This window comes from Bemisia tabaci, chromosome 4 (assembly GCF_918797505.1).
Source record: "Bemisia tabaci chromosome 4, PGI_BMITA_v3".
In the NCBI taxonomy this organism is placed as follows: domain Eukaryota; kingdom Metazoa; phylum Arthropoda; class Insecta; order Hemiptera; family Aleyrodidae; genus Bemisia; species Bemisia tabaci.
Window position 1 is genome coordinate 40,254,559 of NC_092796.1, and position 21,399 is coordinate 40,275,957.

The following is a 21,399-nucleotide window of genomic DNA, read 5'->3' on the forward strand; positions in this document are numbered from 1 at the left end:
TATAAATTTGAAGTTGCTAGAGCAGTAATTTTATCAGGCAAGAGTGACCGTCCAAATGCAAAATCCACTTATGACAGATCTCAGAAACTTTGCATCACCGCAAGGAGACATTAACAGAATATCTATACACCAAATTATTTACGCAACTAGGTGAATTTCTTTGGTAAATTATTGCGCTTAAGAGAAAGTCCTGACTGTAGAAAACAAGAAATAATACCTGTACCGATAGCATAACTGTGTATATGCACTACAGTGGTCACCGAACAAACACGTATGACAAACATTGAACAAGAGAGCAGAACTGGATTAAGTAACTGTAGTCTCTGATTTAATTCTACACTGCGAATTTGAAGAGCCATAAGACTCACATCAGATGTGTAAGTAATCACTTGGTTTGGGCCAAAGAAACCTCGAACTACATGAGATCATATCGATAAAGCTTAAGAGGTCAAAAGGCTATCATACTAAATAAATCGTGAACTTCTAACTCTTGAATGAATTCAGGACCACTTACTTAAGACAAAAAAACTGCAAAACATTTGATTTGAGGCGAAAGTGAAAAGAGAATGGTTAAAAAAAAGGGAAAGAAGAAAGTCTGGGTTTGGACATTGGACTTGTAAAACTGATTTTCAGAATGCACCTTAAAATGAGCCGATAGGCCGTGGCTCCAGGTTGTAAAATACGATGAATATTATTGCCAAATGCTTGGTTGAAGTCGAAAATGGATTTAAATTAATTAAAATTAAGAGATTTCGAGTTGTTTGGATCATTTGTGTTATCAATCTGCGTTTGTTTACACGACCCACATACGGCAGGGGCACGCAGAGGATCGATAATGGAAATCGTTCAAAAGAGAGATAATATTCTCCGCGCGCAGAAAAATCGATATATCGAAAAAGTGGCGCGCGGAATTATTTTCTGGTGCAGCGCCGGAAAAAACAGTCGGCGAGCAGGAATCGATATATCGAAAATTCTGCGCGCGGAACAGATTTCGGAGCGCCGCGCCGGCGGCGAGCAGGAATCGATATATCGAAAATTCCGCGCGCGGAACAGATTTGGAGCGCCGCGCCGGAAAAAATAGTTTTGACACAAACGGCGCAAATATATCGAAAACCGGCGCGGAATCCGGAAATTCAGAGATTTTCATCGAAAACGGGTTTTTTCTTTCCGCGCGCCCGAAAAAAAATTCCGCGCGCCAGAAAAGGGTTTTGACACTAACGGCGTTCCATAGTCTTTGCCTGCAAAAACGCTCAATCCTCGTGCGTGGAGTCGTGACAACAATAGCTATAGGTGCGTTGTTAAATTACTTTTGCTGCCCAACAAAAATGGCCGAATCTCAGCAGGATTGACGTCATCTCAACGATGACGTCAGCTCAACAGACGGGAGAAAATCGAGGTGTCGTTGTTAAATTCCCGTCGGATTCTGCGGATTTGGAGGTTAAGTTTTATTGAAATTTAATATTTTTAACATTTAAAAATCTTATTAACACCCACATTACTACGAAATTGACGCAATAAACGATTATAAGCAATTGCAAGTCCGTCTGGTGACGAACATGTGGCGAAGAAGTGCGAAAAAATGGCGGTTATGGATGTAAACAATAACATTACAACAATCCAGCAAACTCGGCAGCGGTCCACAGCAGCCGAGAACCTCGCTGAGCTGTTGGGCAGTTTGCTGAGCAGCCATCTTGGAAAACGGGTAAATCCACCAGAATTTACCAACGCTTTCGTTGAGCTCAACGCTCAGCGGGTAATTTTCGTTGGGCAGTTGTGGACTTTAACAACGCATCTTATGTTTATGCGAGCCTCTAAACCTAACTTCAATCGAAACCTGAGTTTGAAACCTAGGTTCAAATCACGGCATAAACGATTCGGAACTAACGAAATGTAGGTTTCCGAAATTTGTGTTTGAAACCTTATTTATCACTAAAGAGTAGGTTTTCGCACTCCGCATAAACGAACCGGAGGTTGAAATTAGTTGAAATTCGACTTCAAATGCGATTTTCAGGTGCGCGATCGGCAATATGGCGGATTTATTATCATACCGTTCGTAAACAACTGGTGCTAATCCCACGATTTAGCTTTAATTTTGCCATCATTCAACATTTTTTACAATCATAATTTTACTATAATTGTTGCTTAAGCACTTTTGCGTGATTCCTTCAGTTATATGTGGCTTACTTACCCTTATTTAGCTAAACGTAGGACGTTATTTTCTAGTGAAGGTGTTTAGTGTCAGATGGAATCCAGGCTTATTACTGCTTTTTCAGATTATTCTTGCAACTCTAATCAACATTTTATGACTACAGAAGCAAAGCAAGCAAAGAGCTTTACAGGCTACAATTGAGTAATAGCCTTACCCACCAGTTCATCATCTGCGGAGAACTTTTTTACTGCATCCGCACGATTTGCCTAGGATTTCAAGATAAGGCACCCTGCTTCCCTTTAAGTAGTGCACCGAATTTTTTCATTTCAATCTACCGATTAAATCCAAAATCTGATCCAATCAGAGCTGCATAGCTCTTGAATTTGTGTGTTATCCGTGTACGTATTTCCTGATTGTCCTACTGGAAGTGTGACTCCAGCCACAACCGTGACCTGCTGACTTATTTCTTTGATCCAATCTCTAGTAAATGATGACTCAAATTCTGAAGCCATCATTTATTGAAACTAGTTCAAAGTTATTGCTCCAAAGTATCGTCACTCTTCTCATACTGATGCAGAAGGAAGGAGATTCTTCGGTGAGTGCTCTGTGATCCAAGATTTTCAATTTGAAATAAGAATAAGGTTATTATTGAGGCGTGTAACAATTTTTGGTCGTTGAACCACTTGTCATAATTGAGCTTTGGCGTTAGAGATGCATCAACTGTGGAAAGTGGCTCTGCCTGTGCAAAAATATCTTGTGACAGCAGTGAATGTTAGTAAATGCGCTTTACAGATAGACTGAGAGCTCCAGATTCCAATCTACCTGAATAATTAAATTCAGAAGGATTTTTGAATTGAGTTCATATCGAATCTCAGTGGGAGAATAATATACAGTCTAAGCGAAAGAATATCAATGGTAAGGTTGGGTTTGTGTCTTAGGTTAATGAAATGCAATGGCAGGTTCTGAAATCTTGTTTGTCAGTTGCTCTTTACATGAGTCACCTTTGAAAATCAAGTTTAAGAAAAACACATATAGGTAGGCAAACAGTGGTAGGTAGCTTGCCTATTTTCTTCCTGTCTTGCTCATGGACTCGGAGAGCAGTCGGAAAGAGGGGTGAGAAACAGGATTTCAGCGCGTGTCTCTAGGAATGTGGAAATTCAAAATTTGTGAAGCGTCACCAGTTTGTTGAGATTGTCACCGTCCGTTGCCTCAAGAGGATTTAGACGCCTCTGCTTCAGCGATACATTGTTGACCTATCAATATCTGCTTATTTTGATCATATCTTGAAGGAGGAATTCCCATAAGTAAGTATATCCCGATTCTTTATTTGTTTCACTACAATAATGGCAGACACACAATCTTTACGACAGCATGGAGTGAAGGTGCGGTGCTTTACTGGATTAGCACTCCTACACTTTCAATGCCTATATCTACCTATTGTAAGATCATTAGAAGCTCAATCAACAACATGATGAATTTCTGCGCCTGCCATAATTATTTTTAACATGACTAAAAATTACCTATGGCAACTTTTCTGAACTCAGAATATAAGCTCGAGCATGATTTGGAGGGTTGTTGAGATTAGGCATTCATTCAATTTTAAAGATGAACGTAAAATGATTAAACATCTACTGTCATTTTTCCAACTGTTGCTCAGAAAGTCAGTAAAGGCTTTTCTAGTGAAGATGAAGCCTCCGCTTATATATTGTGGAAAAATTGAACATACACAGGATAAAGGAGTGATACCTAATAATTTATTGAATCAATTCAAAGTGGAAAAATGAAGTATAGCTTGTGAAAATGGCGCCAACATGAAATTCAAGTTCAATCGAAAATATGCGCATAAACAGCGCCAAAATCGGAAAGTTTGATTTCCCGCGAAAGTCGGGTTACAGCGCCCGCATAAACCCGACGGAGGAAACTTGCATTACAAACTTGGGTTTCGTGAAACCCCGGTTTCGAGCCTCGCATAAACGTAGCTAATCACGTGACGTTCTTAACTTGAGTCATGAAAAGCTGTGATTACACGACGAATAAAATGCATTTACAGCATTTTTGAATCCATCCAATTTTGAATTAATCGTAAACGTAAACTTTGGAATTTGTCATCGAGCGAATTAAAGCGAAGAACTGTCATTAATTTAAGAAGATCTATGACGTTATCATCTTTTTCAGTGTGGTAAGGAAAAAGGGGGAAAAACGAAATCCGCGAACATCAAAATTATTAGTGTAAAAAGGGCTTTGCATTGTTTCCACATTGTAAACACATTCAAATGTTATTTTTGAGGCTAATGTATTCAATTTTTTTTTTCAGATTTCACTCGGTTTGAAAGATTATCTAATCTACTGTGTAGTGAACTTGGCTCTAGTTTTTATCAGATGCAGACCCAGTCTGATTTTTTACCGTTCTATTTTTTATTATCAACTCATTCACTTTGTGTTTCCTGCCTTACACATAATTCTGTTGTTAATCTGGCAACTCAGGCAAAAGAGAAAAACAGAGCCCCAACCTGAACCACGAAGGCTGTCTGACAGCAAATGCAGTTCGCAAATTAGCATCTACTTGTCAGCGATAATTCGTCAAAATGTTAAAGAAATCGACTTAAAATGTGTAACTCTGTTTGAAATTCGTGTCTAGTGATTAAGTGCTCGCTAAGTGCAAATTTCCTCGCGGATTCCAGCGAATTTTGATCGGAAATTCTGTGCTCGGAAACGAATCCATAATGGATGTTGACAATGACCTAGTAGATCAAAATCTTCTTCAGCAATTTAGCTGCATGGGAACCACGGACAAAGATGACCTGATTAAACAGCTTCAGTGCATAGTTGGAAATATTAATGAACCCATGGCAACATTCTTCCTGGAAATGAATAATTGGTAGGATTTGCTTTTGTCAGATTCCCCAGCATTCTCACCTTGCACCAAGAATATGCATCACTATGGTGCAAGACTTATTTTTCTTTGTCTGATCTTCTGTCAATCTATTGTCTCTTTCAGTATGAGAGGCTGGAGAAAGAGTTATTTACGCTTTTGCCTTCAGTATCCTAGTCAGGCAGAAGTCCTTAAGTAATGGGTGGATAAGCTAGAAAATGAGCTAATATTTCTCAGCCTCGAGGTGCATATTTCGAGGAGCTCTTTTTTACTGTTCAACGATACTGCCGGTGGTCATCTTTTAGCAATGCAGTACCTCGTAACTAGGTGCAGAACAAGAGCATTTTGGTTGATCGTTCCAGATGATGCAATTGGCCCTGCTAAGCACACTCTGAATTTAGGCACAGAACGGAGTGTTATTCACATTGACACAGTCTAGGTTTGCCACATCAATCAAGTTTGTCAAGAACATGCAATTTTCTCCACAAATCGATTAATCATTTCTGATTCATACCTCTTGCCAGTTTCCTAAAGCATTAATGGGAGTGGAAACGATGCTTTTGGGCGTCCCAAGGATGGGAATTCCCCTCTCCGGTCTTGTCTTCAAGTTCCTTAGAAATGAGTTTCAACCTAAGTAGCTCCTTTTGTTAGTGATGTATTCATGAGAAATGAGCTTATCCAAGTAATTGTTTTGTCTTTTCAGGAATTTGCAAGCTGCAATTGGTTCATACTATGACTCGGACAATCCAGTAAAGCTTCCCTCAATGTCAGTTATTCGGGATGAAATGGATGCAGAGACGTTCAGAATGAGAGTACCTCCCAAATTCAGGTAAATTCAGTATCTGCATGCCTTACTCTGCTTCAGTCAAAACTATACCTCTGTCTTCTGTGGTGGAGTGATAGTAGCACTGGCCCAATGACGAAGAGCTGCCAGGTTTTGGGTCCTGGCCAGCAGTGTGGCTAAGATTTCCCGCTTTCTATCGACGTTGATGGAATGGAACTCAGTTCCATAGGGTGCTTCCCCAGCAAACAGAGTTCATTCAATCAATATCTACAGTAAATAGAAGTGAGCAGTCTGGTCAGGCTGCAGGAGACCTGAGTTTGATGGTCTCACAAGGGGAACTTACGGACCTGCCGCCTCCGATTGGGCTGAATTTTTTTTTACAGACTCTATGGACCAATTCTAGAGGTCAATTTGAGCCGTTTTCCCGAATGCGCAATAGGAAGGGCGTAAAAAATTCCCAAAAGTTGCGTTTTCGGCGTGTGATTTGGTCGTGCGGCGCGTGGCAACACTGAAGCAGCCTCTAGTACCGCTTTATCGGCCTGAAGGTTTCAGCGGAGTCCGGAGCCCTACTGCACACGTACTGGTTCCGTGATAGTGATGACCCGGGTTCGATCCTCGACTTTTTATTTTCCGCATGATCACGTAACATTTTATTTTTAATTCTTCATCCGCATTTATAAATCAAGCAGTTCCGATCACTATCCCCCCTCCCTCATTTTACGTACATTTTCCCCCGATGTTTATTCACATTGGCCACATATAATCGTATGAAACTTCATTGATATAAATTAATGAATTAAAAAGCAAAGGGCTAAAATAATGTGTTTCTTGGTGACCCTTGCATGCACATGGGTTTGGGGTTGCTCTTCAATTTATTTACACATTACATATTTTTCCAGGAAAACATTTGAAGATAATGTAGTAACAAATAAGGTTTTCTTTTGCTTTTTAATTCATTAATTTACATCAATGAAGTTTCATACGATTGTATGTGGCCAATGTGAATAAATATCGGGGGAAAATGTACGTAAAATGGGGGGGATAGTGATCGGAACTGCTTGATTTATAAATGTGGATGAAGAATTAAAAATAAAATGTTGCGTGATCATGCAGAAAATAAAAAGTCGAGGATCGAACCCGGGTCATCACTATCACGGAACCAGTACGTGTGCAGTAGGGCTCCGGACTCCGCTGAAACCTTCAGGCCGATAAAGCGGTACTAGAGGCTGCTTCAGTGTTGCCACGCGCCGCACGACCAAATCACACGCCGAAAACGCAACTTTTGGGAATTTTTTATGCCCTTCCTATTGCGCATTCGGGAAAACGGCTCAAATTGACCTCTAGAATTGGTCCATAGAGTCTGTAAAAAAAAATTCAGCCCAATCGGAGGCGGCAGGTCCGTAAGTTCCCCTTGTCAGGCAATAGTCACCTAGTGCTGGGGTACCTACTGAGTTTGGGATTAGTCCCGTGGGCTATTTGTTTTTAAATGCATTTAAGCCAGGAGGCTTGAGGATGCCAGTCTCTTATTTGCGAATTAGCTCCTTTTGGAGGCTGATAAGGATATACAGAATAACTCCTTGCTCATATTCTGTAGATTGTTGTTAAAATCTAATGAAAAAGAAAATATAAAATTGCTTTTAGTTGTTTAATAGATTGCTGCCCATAAGTCTTCACATTTAATTTTGATCTCTTTTAAGCCAAATTTCCCAATATTAATCGCTTATATTGAGTTAAGCTCCCTTTCAGGAGACGTGAAGTAGATGTTGAGAATCATTAATTTAACTGAATGAAACACAAAATCCTCAAATAACAGGAATTGTTGAAATTTAATCATGTTCTTTTTGTGGTCTTTTGGTAGATTTCTGAAAGTATGGAAGCTGTTAAACTCAGGAGATGAGACTTGGCCAATCGGGTGTTGTCTCCAATTTACGAGTAGAGACAAGCTAACGCAAGAGGACAGGATCCCAGTGGAACCACTTGCTCCAGGCGCTATCGCAGATATCGGAGTGATAATTGTTGCACCTGATACACCAGGCACCTATCAATCAAAATGTCGCATGGTTGCCACGAATGGAGCTTACTTTGGAGGTTGGTAACTCCCAATTAGATCAAAAGAAATAAAAATTATATATTACTCTCAAGTATTGCAAAATACGTTATCCCAATGGGGCTGTTGCACTGTTACTTTTCCAATTCATTTTCAAAAAGTATGCACTGATTGAAAATTTCTGCATTTTTCCAGTTTTCATGTAATCAAATTTTAGCTTAGAGAAAGACTTTCTAAGTCGCCAAAAATTCAACCACATTCTAATGGAAAGATATTGTGTCAACTGAGTTTGTGATGTCACAAGAGGAGTTGAACACTAGATTCTGTTAATTTACATGTTCACTAATTAAATCCACAAAAGATAGTTCTTGAATAACCATGAATCAATCATCTTCAGGTAAAGGGTATTCCAACTCAAGGTAAAATTTCAGGACCCTTCTTGGCTGTCAAGCCTATTTTTAAGGGGCCACAATGATTTTTTGCATACGCATTTCTTTTTTTATTATTCCTGTCTCAAATTGCCCCTGAACTAGAGTAGTGCGCTATTGCTGTTTCAAGAATTCGCAATAGGTTGCATCTGACATTTTTTGGCGTATTTTGCGCATGGCGTGGGATGCAATTGAAACACTGCAAGTGAGAGGGCTAGTTTTTCTTTGTCTGACTCTTGTATTCATTATAATCTACATATTTTTTATTGTTCATTTTTTCTTAATTATTCATTTTATAGATGTGATTTGGTTTATACTGGATGTTGAAGAAGATGCCGACAAGAAAATGATGTCACTTGCTCAACAGTTGTCTCACATGAATCAATTAGGCTCAACTTTACCGCAAACAACTGATCCAAACAGGCTTACAAATCCATTTGAAGCCATTCATAGTAATTCTAGTTCTAATTCTAATTCGTCACATAGTCATTTACCATACCAGGTAAACCATTGTTTTTCTTTCTCTTCTCTTTTTAAGGTAGTGTGGGAGGAAGCAAACACTACTATCGCAAAACTGATTTTCGATTGAAATGCCCATGAAAGAAAAAATTTTCTCTGAAAGTAAAAATTTATTGTTTTCCAGATGGAAGAGCGTAACTACCTTTTGATATAAACCCTGTAGTTTGTATAACTCCATGTCTTATAAGACTCATTTGAAAATGGAGTCGTACCCTTTAGCAAACGCAATGATAACTTATAAAAAAATGCCAAAAAAATGTTCAAAAAGTGCTGTCATTTGTGTCAGTTACGCTAGTCACAGAATTGTGTTTCCTTGATTTAAATTGATGAAATAAAAAAAAATTTCTCGGTCTTTTAAATGACATGAGCTGAATTGAATTGATGCTATAGGGCTCTTTGTTCGATTATCATTCACTGCCAGTGTACAAACCACAGTTTCTTCCACCTTATATTTTTCAATTGATGATGCATGCATTTGAATCTGTTGCTTCACAAATCAGATGCGGAAAAATCGCCTGTTAATGATTGACTGGTCGCAGTTCAGCCATTTGAAATAATTTAAATCTTGTCAAGAGTGTAGAAACAGTGAATTTCTTGCCTTTTCATCTGTTAAGAGCGATAACATGTTATGCAAATTTTCTTCTGAAGTGAGTGGTTCAATGGTTTGTATAATGTGAGAAAAAAAGTAAAAGACACAATTAACAGTGCTTGACTGCCTCAATGAAGGCAGAGAATATTTTGCACCCCTGTGCATACATCATGACCAAAGTAGAGGGAAGCATGAGATGTGCTACAGTGGTGGATGTTGTCATCAACAATGTTTTTCAACGAGTGATATCTCCCCTCCCTCATCTCTGTGTCTGCGATGCAGCAATCCCATGTCATAGCTAGAGAGGTAGCGAGTGAAGGGGAAGCCCCGCTTGCATCGTCTCTGGAACTTCTGACAATATTCTCAGATTTTTAGAAAATGTCACAGGACATTAATCAATAGTAGTTTCTAGAATTTTCAAGGATCTTTCAGGCTGGATCTGTTGCAAAAACTCGCAGCTTGCGACAAATTTCAAAAAGTTGTTTCGAACTATGCTTGTTCAGATTGCGTGCAAAGGAGTTCATTTAACCATTTTTCATGTTCCCATTGTGATTTTTATGCGATTTTACTAGTTAGAAGGTCTACTGGTAAAGTATACTTGGCTATATATCTTGTATGCTACAATTCCTTTCTATTTTTGCTGTGTTTCAACATAGGAATATGGATCACAGAGAGAGTGTTGGTGGACCTGAGAGGGAAGCTCTCTGACTAGCTACGGCCAAGACTCAAAGTGAAGTCGAAGTAGCTAGTATCTACCCAATAAAATTCAAGGGGCACATTGCGAACATACTATTTTGGTAATTCATGGTATTTTAGTGTGATAAGTACCTAACATTCCTCTTTTTTCTTTCCAGGATTCAGTGCCTAATTCAATCCCTGACAATGATAGGAGGATGTGTTGATCGCACGTTGAATGGTAACTCATCCTTGTCTTTTGTTTTATTAATATATTTTCTCTCTCTTTTTTTTGCAATTAAATGATTTACTTAAATCTTGTACTTGTAGTTAAGTTTTAATATTTTAAAACAGATAACTTGTTCATCAGGTAAAATTCAAGTCTTCAAAGAGATGAGAATTCTGATCAGGCTTTTTCTCAAGAGGAGAACACAGTCCTCTTCTTCAGAAAACTGACCTGCAGATGTAATGTATCAGCCATTTAGAGATCAATAATGATTATACTGTACTTCTTAACTACCAGAAATTTGCATACAAAGGATAATTTTATGCTCTACAATTGGATGCTCTCGTAGTCTTGCCACTTTTTCTTCGCAACATTTCTTTGAAAAATCTATCAGTGAAATTTTCTATGGTGACCACTGTTAAAAATAACCAACGCCTGATGATTTTAACTAAGTTTGTACGAAGACGAAGTTTCTTTATCATTCAGCCGAAATTAAATGTAATTTTTACTTCTGCACAAATTGGGATCATCAATAATCAATACATCTGATAAAAAATACTCTTTGTATCTGTATCAAGTGATAAAATGTTTGAGAAATCTGCAATGATGAATTGAATTATGTTTTGCTCTTAAGTTGCCAAATGAAAAAAAGGAATAAAAAATTCTCTCTTCAATTGCATGTATTTTGCATGTGCTCAGGAATTACCACTGAATTGTTTGAATAGATGAGCCTCTAAGTCTGACCATTTTTGCAAGGAGATTTCTGAAAGTATGTCAATGAAGCCTTGAATCTTCAAACGAAGATGGTGAGCTATTCTTGTTAGAACTTCAAACCAAGACCAATCCATGTATTGATTGAGACCCAAATCAGTACCCATGACTTGAAATGACTGCAAGCATGGCAGTTTGAATGAAGGACATTTAAAAACCACAGTTTAATTTATAATTTTTTGAAAACTGAATTTAACTGCTAAGTCAGTATTGAAAATTGCTAAATGATGCACTATTCTCAGAGGGCAGAAAATGATTCTTGCAACTAGTAATGTATACAATTCATTACTCTTCTGACGCACGGGAGTATCTCAGTCTTCACATAAGCCCCAGGAAGCATATATCTATTTGTAGAACAGGATCCACATGGAAATTGACATACTCTCTTACATCAGAGAGGCAACGAATTCTGATGCACATTGCTGAAGCATTCATTGCCTATCATGCGTTCTCATTGCAGGTATTATGATTTCTATCTCAAACTATGTTATTTTTCAAATCAACCAAATTATATCATGCAAAAAAACATGCACAGCACACTAAGTATACTTTCAGTTTTATATGTTCCATAGAAAGTTGAAATTTTACTGATTATGAAGTCTTTTATGGAGCGTAGCCCTCTAGCAAAAATGTCTCAATGGCTGAGCTGTTCTCCATCTTGGAAAGGCTTTTATTATTATCATTTTTATTTTCAAATCCATCCAATCTTATATTTTGTTTTGTTTGAGAAAAATTGTCTTTTTTAATTCACTGGAAGTATGGTTCATTTTAATCTTTATTACAATCAGAAGAAATCTTGTTGCTGAAGTTTTGATTGCTTATTTTTATGTGTTGATATCAATAGTTTTATCAAGTAATTTTCCCGCTAAACTTGTTCATTATCTTTCCCTGCTCCTTAAGGGTGAAACTGAAGTCACTCTTCAATCTTTTTTTCTCTTTGATGCATTTCAATTTTATAAGGGAGACGCCATTGTGAACAAAAACATTCTTGTTTGATATTTTGTATCCTTACGCAATACTGTGAAATCTATTATGAGAGATTGCATGTCTACTCAAATGTTGCCCCTATATAAATGTAGGAGAATTCTAGAATGTACAGATGGAAACAAGGCAAAGTTTAAAACACACTGATAATTAAGTATTGGTCACTACTTGTCAAAGCTGTTTTTTGCGTAATATGATTGGCGGAGAATTCAAAATGTCAGGAAATTCCGAGGAGCGCAATTAGTATATATTGTCTAATATTACCTCATGTAAAAGGGAAATGAGATATTTCATTTCTCTTAATGTTTTTTTTTTTTTTTTTTTTCTTTTTTTTCCTTCCTTTTTTTAAAGTTAAGTCTTTGGCCTCAAATATTTGTAAACAACTCTTTGCCAAAGTAATGATAAAATCATCAATGTGAAAGGATGAAGAACGATAGTAAGTTATCCCTCATTTTGTGTAGATATGTAATTGACTTATAGCTCGTGTCCATGTATATGCTTGATTTTAATTTGAAGGTAGACAATTTTTCTGTCTCTCCTGGCTTTTATATAGCCTTGCGATAAAGATGTGTGAATCATGGAGGAAGTGAAGCAGAAACAGTTTGTACAAAGCTAAGTTAGTTTTCTTTTTTTAATCTGGTCATCTGTATTTTATGGAGACAAGTAGAAACGGTTCAAGTGAGTAAAATAATCAGAATTTTTTTTTTTAAAATCAAGAATGAGAAAGAAAAAATGTCCACCTTGCCTTACACTTCAGCAGTGAATCCTGAAAACTTCCAGATTGGTTGTTACATAACTTTCAAGTATCATTTGTATATTGCAAAGTTGGAGCCTGTATGTTCTATTCTTTTGAGAGGGGCAATACGGCAATACCCTCTTCTATTTGAATGGATTCTCTCAGAGTCTTACATTAGGACATCCTAGATAATAGAAGGAAGTTTGGTCGCATGGCTCCAAGGTTTCGTCACTCTTGCAGACTGTTTCACCCATCAAATTTGTGCCTCTGTGACTTTCTTCTGTATGCTAGAATTAAATCGCAAAAAATAACAAGAGCTCTCAAGTTGGAATCAGGATTTTTCAAGGCCCATACAAGGGCGGACAGGCAGGCAGGAACACAGGGAAAAATTTTGGTTGGCTGGTAGATATTTAAGCTGATTTTGGACCAGTTTGCCTTCTTACGGCAAAAAAAAAAAAAAAAAAAAAAAAGAACTAAAATGGGCTCATCTGAGCTTTGATGAGCTGATATTCCCAATCACGTTTTCAGGGCCAGTCCGCCCCTGGACCCGTAGGAATTATTGAAGAGGGCCTAAGCTTAAAAACCTTCTTAATTTCTCATGGTAAATCTGTAAGATTAATTTTTTTCCACTTCAGCACTAAATACAACATTTCCGTTTACTTTTTGTAAATTTTATCGGGTAACAGTTTCCCTCGTTCTTAATCAGCAATCAGTTTCAGAGCATTTATTGAGTGAATTTCTGTGATGACAAAAGTACAGCATGTCTACCAAGAGCAACTATTCTTTAGTTTATTTTTTGGTAATCTGTTCAGCGAATCCAGTTGCACACTAAAACCAAATTTTGCAATATTACTCTGAAGAAACCCTATGAAATTTCAATTTTGAGATTTACTAGATTTTATATTAAATTTCCTCAAAGCTTTCCTGCAAAAACCCATAAATAGGAGTGTTCAAAATGGTGACTAAAGCCCAAGTCGTAGAAGTGCAAAAATGTGTTTTGACGGTCACCTAATTGTGAGTTTAACATCTACGTCCTTTAGTTAGTGTCGACTGATACCGCATAAGCTAGTCTATCGCTTAACATAGCTCCAAATTCAAGGTTCCAAATTAGGCTCGAGTCACCTCTCAGAGATTATAATGTGCTTTTTTATTAACTTAACTTAAAATCACTGTATTCTGTAACTTAAATCTCAATTCTCTTTGTCTCTCCTTCTCTCACATCTTTTCACACAGAATCCAATCAATCCATAGCCAAGGTTATAAATTTATAGAAGTCAAAGGTACGCAAAAGTTACACTGTAAACTGCTAGTTTACGTATCAGGCTTAACATTCTAGCCGTAATTTTTCTAACCATGAATTCTTCATCTCCAAAGGATTTTGTTCAAGCAGCTGATGAGTCGACTTAGAGCTCTAATCCAATTAAAATTTTTAGTTTAAAAACTAATCCTTTGACTAATTTGAACGATTCATGTCTCTCTTTTCAATGAACTAAAATGAGAAAAGGAGAAATTAAGTCAAACTGTGTACCAAATTTTGTTTGTCTGAACTCAGTAAACCCCTCTTAATTTGATCAGTGTTGATCCTTATTTTTCTATTTAAGGATCCATAGGAATCAACATAGTTAGGTAAACGTAGCATAAGAAACTTTGTAAAGTTATCTTCATTTTTTTGTGATTTTACAAATTTTGGTCTAATAAAAATTTTATTTATGTTGAATTTATTTATTATTTGTCGTTATTTAGGTCTAATGCAGTCCAAATGTACTTATTGATCATTTTTACAGGATTCCTAATTCAGTAACTATGGGGCCGTTCATAAATTACATAAGGCTGTTAGGAGGGGGGGTCTCTAACAACATTACGGTGTCTTACGAGGGGGAAGGGGTGGGGCTGAGCCTTATGTGAGCTTACCAGCCTATATTTAAGGGAATTGCAAAAATCCATTCGTCAGACAAAAAAAAATCTTCAATTTTGCTCCACGTATCCATGTTTATTAAACTGGTCATATTATTAATATTTCCCATGAACTTATTTAAAAAATTTAGTTTTACTAATAAAAATCTTGGCCTAAAAATGTCATTGTTTTTCAATAAGAAAACGAAATGTGTAGATCTACATACAAGAATTTAAAAAAAAAGGGGGGGGGGGTCAGTTGAGCCTTACGTAATTTTTAGAGGGGGGGGGGGTAAGGGATGCCGTGTGAGGGGGAGAAGCGGGTCTACAAGTGGGAAAAAATGGCCTTACTTAATTAACGGATGGTTCCTATCCATCAGTCGGAAAGAAAAAAAAAAAAAATGAACAATTTGAGATACTAGGATTGGAACTGCAAAGAACAAATAAGGTCAGAAATTAAAACTGAGAGTTTTGCAAGATTTAATCGAAATTATAAAATTCAGTTAGATAACAGTTCTCTCATGACAGCACCTGTATGCACTTATGAATTGCCAATTCAAAAGTTTGAATTATTTAAACTTCAATCGGAAATTAAGATTACTTCAATACAAAATAGTTAATACCTGGTACAGGCACATACCTGAGTAATTCCTGAGTATTACAATGAAAAAAGGCAGCTTGTGCTAATCACAGTAGCTCATTTCAGGCACTAATTTTATTCTACAAAGGTAATTCAGATCAATGGATAAAATTGTGGAGGCTGCCTCAAATGTAGACTTAAAAATTATACATCATAAAACTTATGACTGAAAAGTTTTACACAAATAAAAATAAAATATAATGTGGAATGTTAAAACTTGACAAAGCCTTCCAATTTCCAATTTGAGAAAGCCTTGGAATACTGTCAACCTTTTTAACTATCTTTTGTAATTTTTGTATGGGTATGCGTTCAATATGTTCATGCTTTGAACTCTTCACTGACTTAAAAAAAACAAGACAACACATGAGTACACATCATTAATCACAAATTAACACCTGATCTACATCCTTTGAAGTGATTTCGAAGAAATACTTAGGTGCCAAAGCACAAGAGAGGGCTGAATGTTGTTTTTTAAAATCTCATTTCTGGATAGACTTTTTCTGCTTAGTAGTATAAAAGTTTTACAAAGGTGGAATATGTTACGGTGGTTGGTATCATATTGGAAAGGCATTGAATGATCCTCGAAGGGGCGGATTCTTCTGTGAAGAAAATTTACTTGAATTATCCAAATATTATGTCCCTTCCCCCACATGCAAAAACATTTTCTTGAATCGTCAAATACGTATAACAGTAATAACATTAAAATAAGAATCATTGCGCTCTGCATGAGCTAAAAAATTGTTATGACACTGATACTTAACACAAGTTTCTGGTAAAAATGTCTACTTATATCACATTGATGGTAACAACTACTTTACACTTCAAATGTCACAAACAGGTGTATGATAAAATAGGTCATTCTTAAAAATAAGCAGGTTTAAAAAATAAAAAAGGAAGCATTCTTAAAATTTACAAGGTAAATTGAGTCAATCAATAAAAGGCAAAGGGTAATTTGGCGATGAAAGGCAAGTTTCACACAGCCATTTTCATCTCAACTTTTGGATGAGGCTTGTAACCCTCCAACAGGAAATCTTCAAATTTGAAGTCGTCAATGCTGGAGATATCTCGCACAATTTTTAGAGTTGGAAACGGCCGAAGTTGTCGTTTGAGCTGCACATTAAGGGCGTCAACATGGTTCACGTAAACATGGCTATCACCAAGTGTGTGGATGAAATCACCAGGCTGCAAAAAAAAGGGATGGATCAGTAATTTTTCACTGGAGAAAAGACCGCCAGGACAAGATAATTGAAATGGAAATACCACTGCACAATCGCTGCATAGAGGAGCGTTTCACAAACATTTTGGCATAAACAACACCTAAAAAGCCAAACTTGAGCTACAATGGTTTAAAGCTACCAGTTTAAAAAAAAACATCATTTTGAGAGAAAGCTGTCAAATTTTAATCCGACTTGTTTAAAGGTCAAAACTGCAGGATCTTGACAGAATTTTATGTCTTTCTTACCAAAAATGGTTTTTACTACTCAAAACTTGTTCTTTGAGACACATTAAATTCTAAACGTAATGACGCAGGTACTTTGATAGCTCATAGTTGTAAAATAGTGTCACAATGCCTGTTCTCAAGTTGAAAAAAAATATTTTTGACTGGTGTTATGAGTTAGGAGTTGAATTACAAATATTTCAAAATTCATGGTCCCGGAAACACCTTGGATTCTCTATAGGTTACATTTTACAAGGGAGCATGAGGCTGTATTACATTAATGGCAAAAGTACGAAACCACATTTGGCCGTTTGCAAAATTGCAGACTTCCTGTCATACTTTGATGTTTCTTAAGAAAACTAGAGAAAGTAATTTCTGGAAAATTTCTCTCATTTCCCTCCACTGTTAGCAGAATATTCTGTTAAAAAAAAAAGGAACTGCTTCTGCTTTCTGTTGAAATTTCAAGCTATAAAATAGCTTGTTTTCTTTTGCAAAAATAAAAAAATAGGAAAGGAAATTTTGAAACACGGCAATGGAAGTCATATTTTTGCTATAGACATACTGATGCCGAGATCACGCATTATGAATCCTGCTCTGTCGATGTTGCTATTCTTTGAATCTAGTCTTATCCTCTATTAGCTACTATGCTTTGAAAAGTGTCTTACAGTGCAGTTGAATGAGAGAGTACAAAAAAACTACTGACCCACAAAAATCTGAGACTCTTTTTAAAGCAAAAAAGCAATTTTTAGGATGGAGGACATCATTTTTAAAATGTTTTTTTCACTCTTGAGTCTTTGCACAATTAACAAGACACAATTTGATTGACTGACTATCGGTCTCCATAATCAATATAGGTTGCGAGAGAAGCTGATCACCACCATACTCCATTTTGCTGTAAGTTCTTGGTGAGATGAAACAGCCATTCAAAACATAGGAGGGACGAATGTTTTTTGGGTTTTTGTCAAGAAAAAACTGGAAAAAAATCTTGTATGGCATTGCAGAATTCTTGCGTCAGACTGCAGCTTTCATTAAAGAATAAGTTGAAACTTCCGTACGTTCATTGCTTGTCTCTAAAAAAGCCTTAAGGCATGCTACAACGCTTATGGTCTGTCGACAATTTTCGACTTTATCCAATCCTTATGGTTCCCTGAAAAATTTTGCTCAAATGTGGCAAGCATGAAAAAGAGAGTAATAAGTAATACCTTAAGTTTAGTGATGTGAGCGATCATGTATGTAAGTAGCGAATAACTTGCTACATTGAACGGCACACCAAGGCCCATGTCAGCAGATCTCTGGTATAATAGACATGACAGCTCGCCATTAGCAACATAAAACTGAACAAGGCAGTGGCAAGGAGGCAGGGCCATTTTAGGAAGGTCTACAGGATTCCAAGCACACATTATAATGCGGCGATCATTGGGGTTTGATTTGATCGTTTCGATCACTTCTTTCAGTTGGTCAATGCCTTGATTGGTGTAGTCTGTGAACATATCCTTATACTCGGCACCATAGTGACGCCACTGGAAACCATAAACAGGACCCAAGTCACCTGTAAACATGAATTGTTGGAATTTTATAAATGTGCATATAGATGACTGACTAGATTTTGAAAATGCACAGCTCTGATTGGAAAATTCAAGTATCATCCGCTCATGTTACATTCTTCCAAAAGAAAAACTCAACAGTTTTCCAGAATCAAGAGAAAATTTTCTTTACTTATTCAAAAATATTTACAAAAAATTTCAGGAAGACATTTTTGATTGTTTCCTTTTAAAAAATCAAACATAATGAAAAGTTCATAAATGCTCAAATGAAGATGCTTATTTTTTTTTATATTAACCATCTATGTTGTATAACTCTATGGATGATAGTTGGTCAGTTCAATGCTGAATTTTGTTTGAAGTCCTACATGAGATTTTGCTGTTTCTTTTTCTTTAAATTTCTTTCTATCTTTATACAATACCTTCAACTCGATCAGTGAGTCCAAGGCTGTCCAAAAACTCCCTGGTGCTATTAGGATCCCAGATCTTGACATCTTTCTCAGAAAGTTCTTTTGCATTAGTAGAGCCTCGAATAAACCACAACAATTCCTCTGCAACGCCACGCCAGAATACTCGTTTTGTAGTGAATAAGGGAAAAACACCTGCAAGACATGAAGATGCAAATTGTTAAAATCTCTGCCGGACATGTACTTTAACAATGACTTTTTCTCAATTTAAGCGTCTAAGACCATGCACCACAACTTGTTTTTCTGGTTTGATGGAGATAGACCAGCTTTGTAACCGTTAATTTATATTTCCTCTTCTTTTAAAATGTGTATTTCATCACTCACACCTAAAAACTTCAAAACAGGGTAGGAGTCTACTACTGGAGGAGGCTTAGACAAGATTTCAATGAAGGTTAGAATCCCTGTATTAGAGTGAGTGTTCTGAAGCCTTTTCTAGTTATAGCGCTGACAGCCCATCACTTGAAGCCCTCAAAACACATCTTCTTGATTGTTGGTTAAATTAAAGGGTATGACACATTGAGGGTTAGATTTGTAAAAAACTTAGGTAATGCACTCACCATCTCTTAATGAGTAGCGCATTTGTGCACCAAAGAGGGAAAGAGTTCCGACCCCTGTCCGGTCTCCTTTCCTGACTCCTGTCTCAATAATTTTTTTTACATGATCTAGGTATTGTTGTTCATCTGTTACCACTGGCACTTTACCATTTGATACCTGAGAAAAGTAAATGTAAAGCAGCAATTTAATATGAATTAACAGAACAGCAAACACGCCGGTGAGATTGACCAGAAGAAATTGCTTGGTTTTGCAAGACTTAGCAAACCCGAGGCATCCTAGCAATCAGTGTCATAGGAGGGGGGGGGTGTTCAAGGAGGGGGGTCCAGGGGGTCTGGACCCCCCCCCCCCCCTTAGCCTCGTTAATTTTACCTTTTTTTACTTTCAGAGGGCAGACATAAAATATTATCGAGGACTTGCACAAAATAATGTAAATGTACCGCCACAGGCACCCCCCCCCCCCTTTCAGATTTCCTAGCTACACCACTGCTAGCAATACGAGGTAATTTTAATTTTTTTTGTTTTCAACTTTTCCATCCAACTTTTCGTTTAATTTTGAGGGATGAAAAGTTTGATGAAGTGAATTGGGCTTTACCTACCCTTTTTTTCTTCAAAATTCCCTGATTTGCATCTTTCAGAATTTTAAGTTTACATGCATACTCATGGTTAACTTTGTACAAGGAGTACCTAACGTTTACACAAGAGAGGAAAATGGTGCAGACAGGATGGCTAGAAAAATTTCGATTTATCATTTCCTGATTTTTCGCTGAATTCTTTCACTGAAATATCCTGAATCCTTGACTGCACATTTTCCTTTGGGCCCTAAAGAGGATAAGAATGAACGTGTTAATGTTCAAAGATCGCACAAGCAGGATTACAGATAACAGGTAGAAAAGTACATTTCTAAGTAAGTTTATAGGAGTGCTAAACTGTCAGTATGAATACCTATCGATCTTCAGATCTTCCATAGGCGCAATGCTATTTTTTTCAACAGATGTATCTTCACCTTCCAAGTTGAGCGCTTCTAAAAACGTGCCTGTTATGACTACAAATATCTGCTTCTCATTGAAAGTTTCCTCAGATCAAATTCTGTGGAATGCATTGATAGTCCAACTTGTCAATCATCTTGTCAATGATGCTTTCTTGCTGTGCTTACATAAGAATCAGGAAATTAATTATTGGTCCATAGTAAACACGAGAGTGTACCTAACTTGACTTGACATTCTATCAGGAGCAAGAGAATGTAGCGGAGACAAACTAATACTCAGACAGGCATCCTTACCTCTTCCTTTGTTCCAGTCATTACAACATACAACACTCAAGAATCTTGCTTCACTTCTGAACTACACGCTTGAGTTTAAAAGACACAATCCTTTAACTTGGACTAATTCAATGGAAAAAGAATGATAACATATCTTATCGTACCTACAACTGAAATTATTAAACTTTCCTCTCTACTTTGGCGCGGTTTCGGATGTTTGAGGTTATGTTATCACTTTCCATGTTGCTTGTTTACACTAGGGTCACCAGGTTGTGCGATAAAATGTGGATATTTCGCATAGGTTTAAAAGGGATAAGTGCTTATTTTTAGCATTATCTGGCAACAATAGTTAACACAGTAATAGCTCCCCCTTCCTGCCTTTATTCAGATGCTTGCAGGATATTGTTACATTGAAAATTCCGAGTAAGTAATAGCGTTGATTTGTTCTCCTGCGATGAAATGAAAGCAGATATTTTGAAACCCTGCAAACAAGATATGTACTTGTTCCTGCAGCTTAATAGTTAGTGTTTTTTTTTTCCTTTACCAATTTTCAAGTAACTCATAAGGCTTATCCCACGCAACGCGGGTGACCATGTGATATCAAATGTAGGGATGAAAAGATCCATGTAAATTATCACCCTTTCAGTAGAAATAGATTGGATACTTTGGGGAAGTTACAAAGATCGAGATAAAATTGATGTTTAGTTTTTCTCATCAGTGGACTGTCAGCTAAAAACTTAAAAATCAATAATCTGCAAATAATTTTACTAAATTGGAACTTTTACATTTTGTGCTCCATGTAACGTTGAACATCTGCATATTTTTGA

General features: G+C 36.9%; 2 protein-coding genes across 2 annotated transcripts; one reads left to right on the forward strand and one right to left on the reverse strand.

The window, feature by feature from the left end:
- The first annotated feature begins 4,569 nt into the window (after positions 1 to 4,569).
- Positions 4,570 to 13,259, forward strand: LOC109031530 (protein ILRUN). The gene is made up of 5 exons (XM_019043092.2): positions 4,570 to 5,027; positions 5,725 to 5,850; positions 7,664 to 7,893; positions 8,580 to 8,782; positions 10,243 to 13,259. The coding sequence occupies exons 1-5, from the start codon at positions 4,873 to 4,875 to the stop codon at positions 10,288 to 10,290; spliced, it is 762 nt and encodes a 253-aa protein (XP_018898637.1). The 5' UTR covers positions 4,570 to 4,872; the 3' UTR covers positions 10,291 to 13,259.
- A 1,870-nt stretch (positions 13,260 to 15,129) lies between these two features.
- Positions 15,130 to 20,797, reverse strand: Ts (Thymidylate synthase). Its single transcript, XM_019043152.2, has 5 exons — positions 20,594 to 20,797; positions 19,317 to 19,470; positions 18,715 to 18,894; positions 17,954 to 18,300; positions 15,130 to 16,495 (listed from the first exon to the last, which is right to left on the reverse strand). The coding sequence occupies exons 1-5, from the start codon at positions 20,612 to 20,614 to the stop codon at positions 16,286 to 16,288; spliced, it is 912 nt and encodes a 303-aa protein (XP_018898697.2). The 5' UTR covers positions 20,615 to 20,797; the 3' UTR covers positions 15,130 to 16,285.
- Between the last annotated feature and the right edge of the window lie 602 nt (positions 20,798 to 21,399).

What these genes read in the sequence shown, in the direction of transcription:
- LOC109031530 (XM_019043092.2), top strand. Translation starts at nt 4,873, where the DNA reads ATGGATGTTGACAATGACCTAGTAGATCAAAATCTTCTTCAGCAATTT. An exon ending in TTCCTGGAAATGAATAATTG is followed by an intron (nt 5,028 to 5,724) that starts GTAGGATTTGCT and finishes TTGTCTTTTCAG; the next exon opens with GAATTTGCAAGCTGCAATTG. An exon ending in AGAGTACCTCCCAAATTCAG is followed by an intron (nt 5,851 to 7,663) that starts GTAAATTCAGTA and finishes GTCTTTTGGTAG; the next exon opens with ATTTCTGAAAGTATGGAAGC.
- Ts (XM_019043152.2), bottom strand. Translation starts at nt 20,614, where the DNA reads ATGACTGGAACAAAGGAAGAG. An exon ending in TGACTGGAACAAAGGAAGAG is followed by an intron (nt 19,471 to 20,593) that starts GTAAGGATGCCT and finishes TACTTTTCTCAG; the next exon opens with GTATCAAATGGTAAAGTGCC. An exon ending in ACTCACTGATCGAGTTGAAG is followed by an intron (nt 18,301 to 18,714) that starts GTATTGTATAAA and finishes TCATGTTTACAG; the next exon opens with GTGACTTGGGTCCTGTTTAT.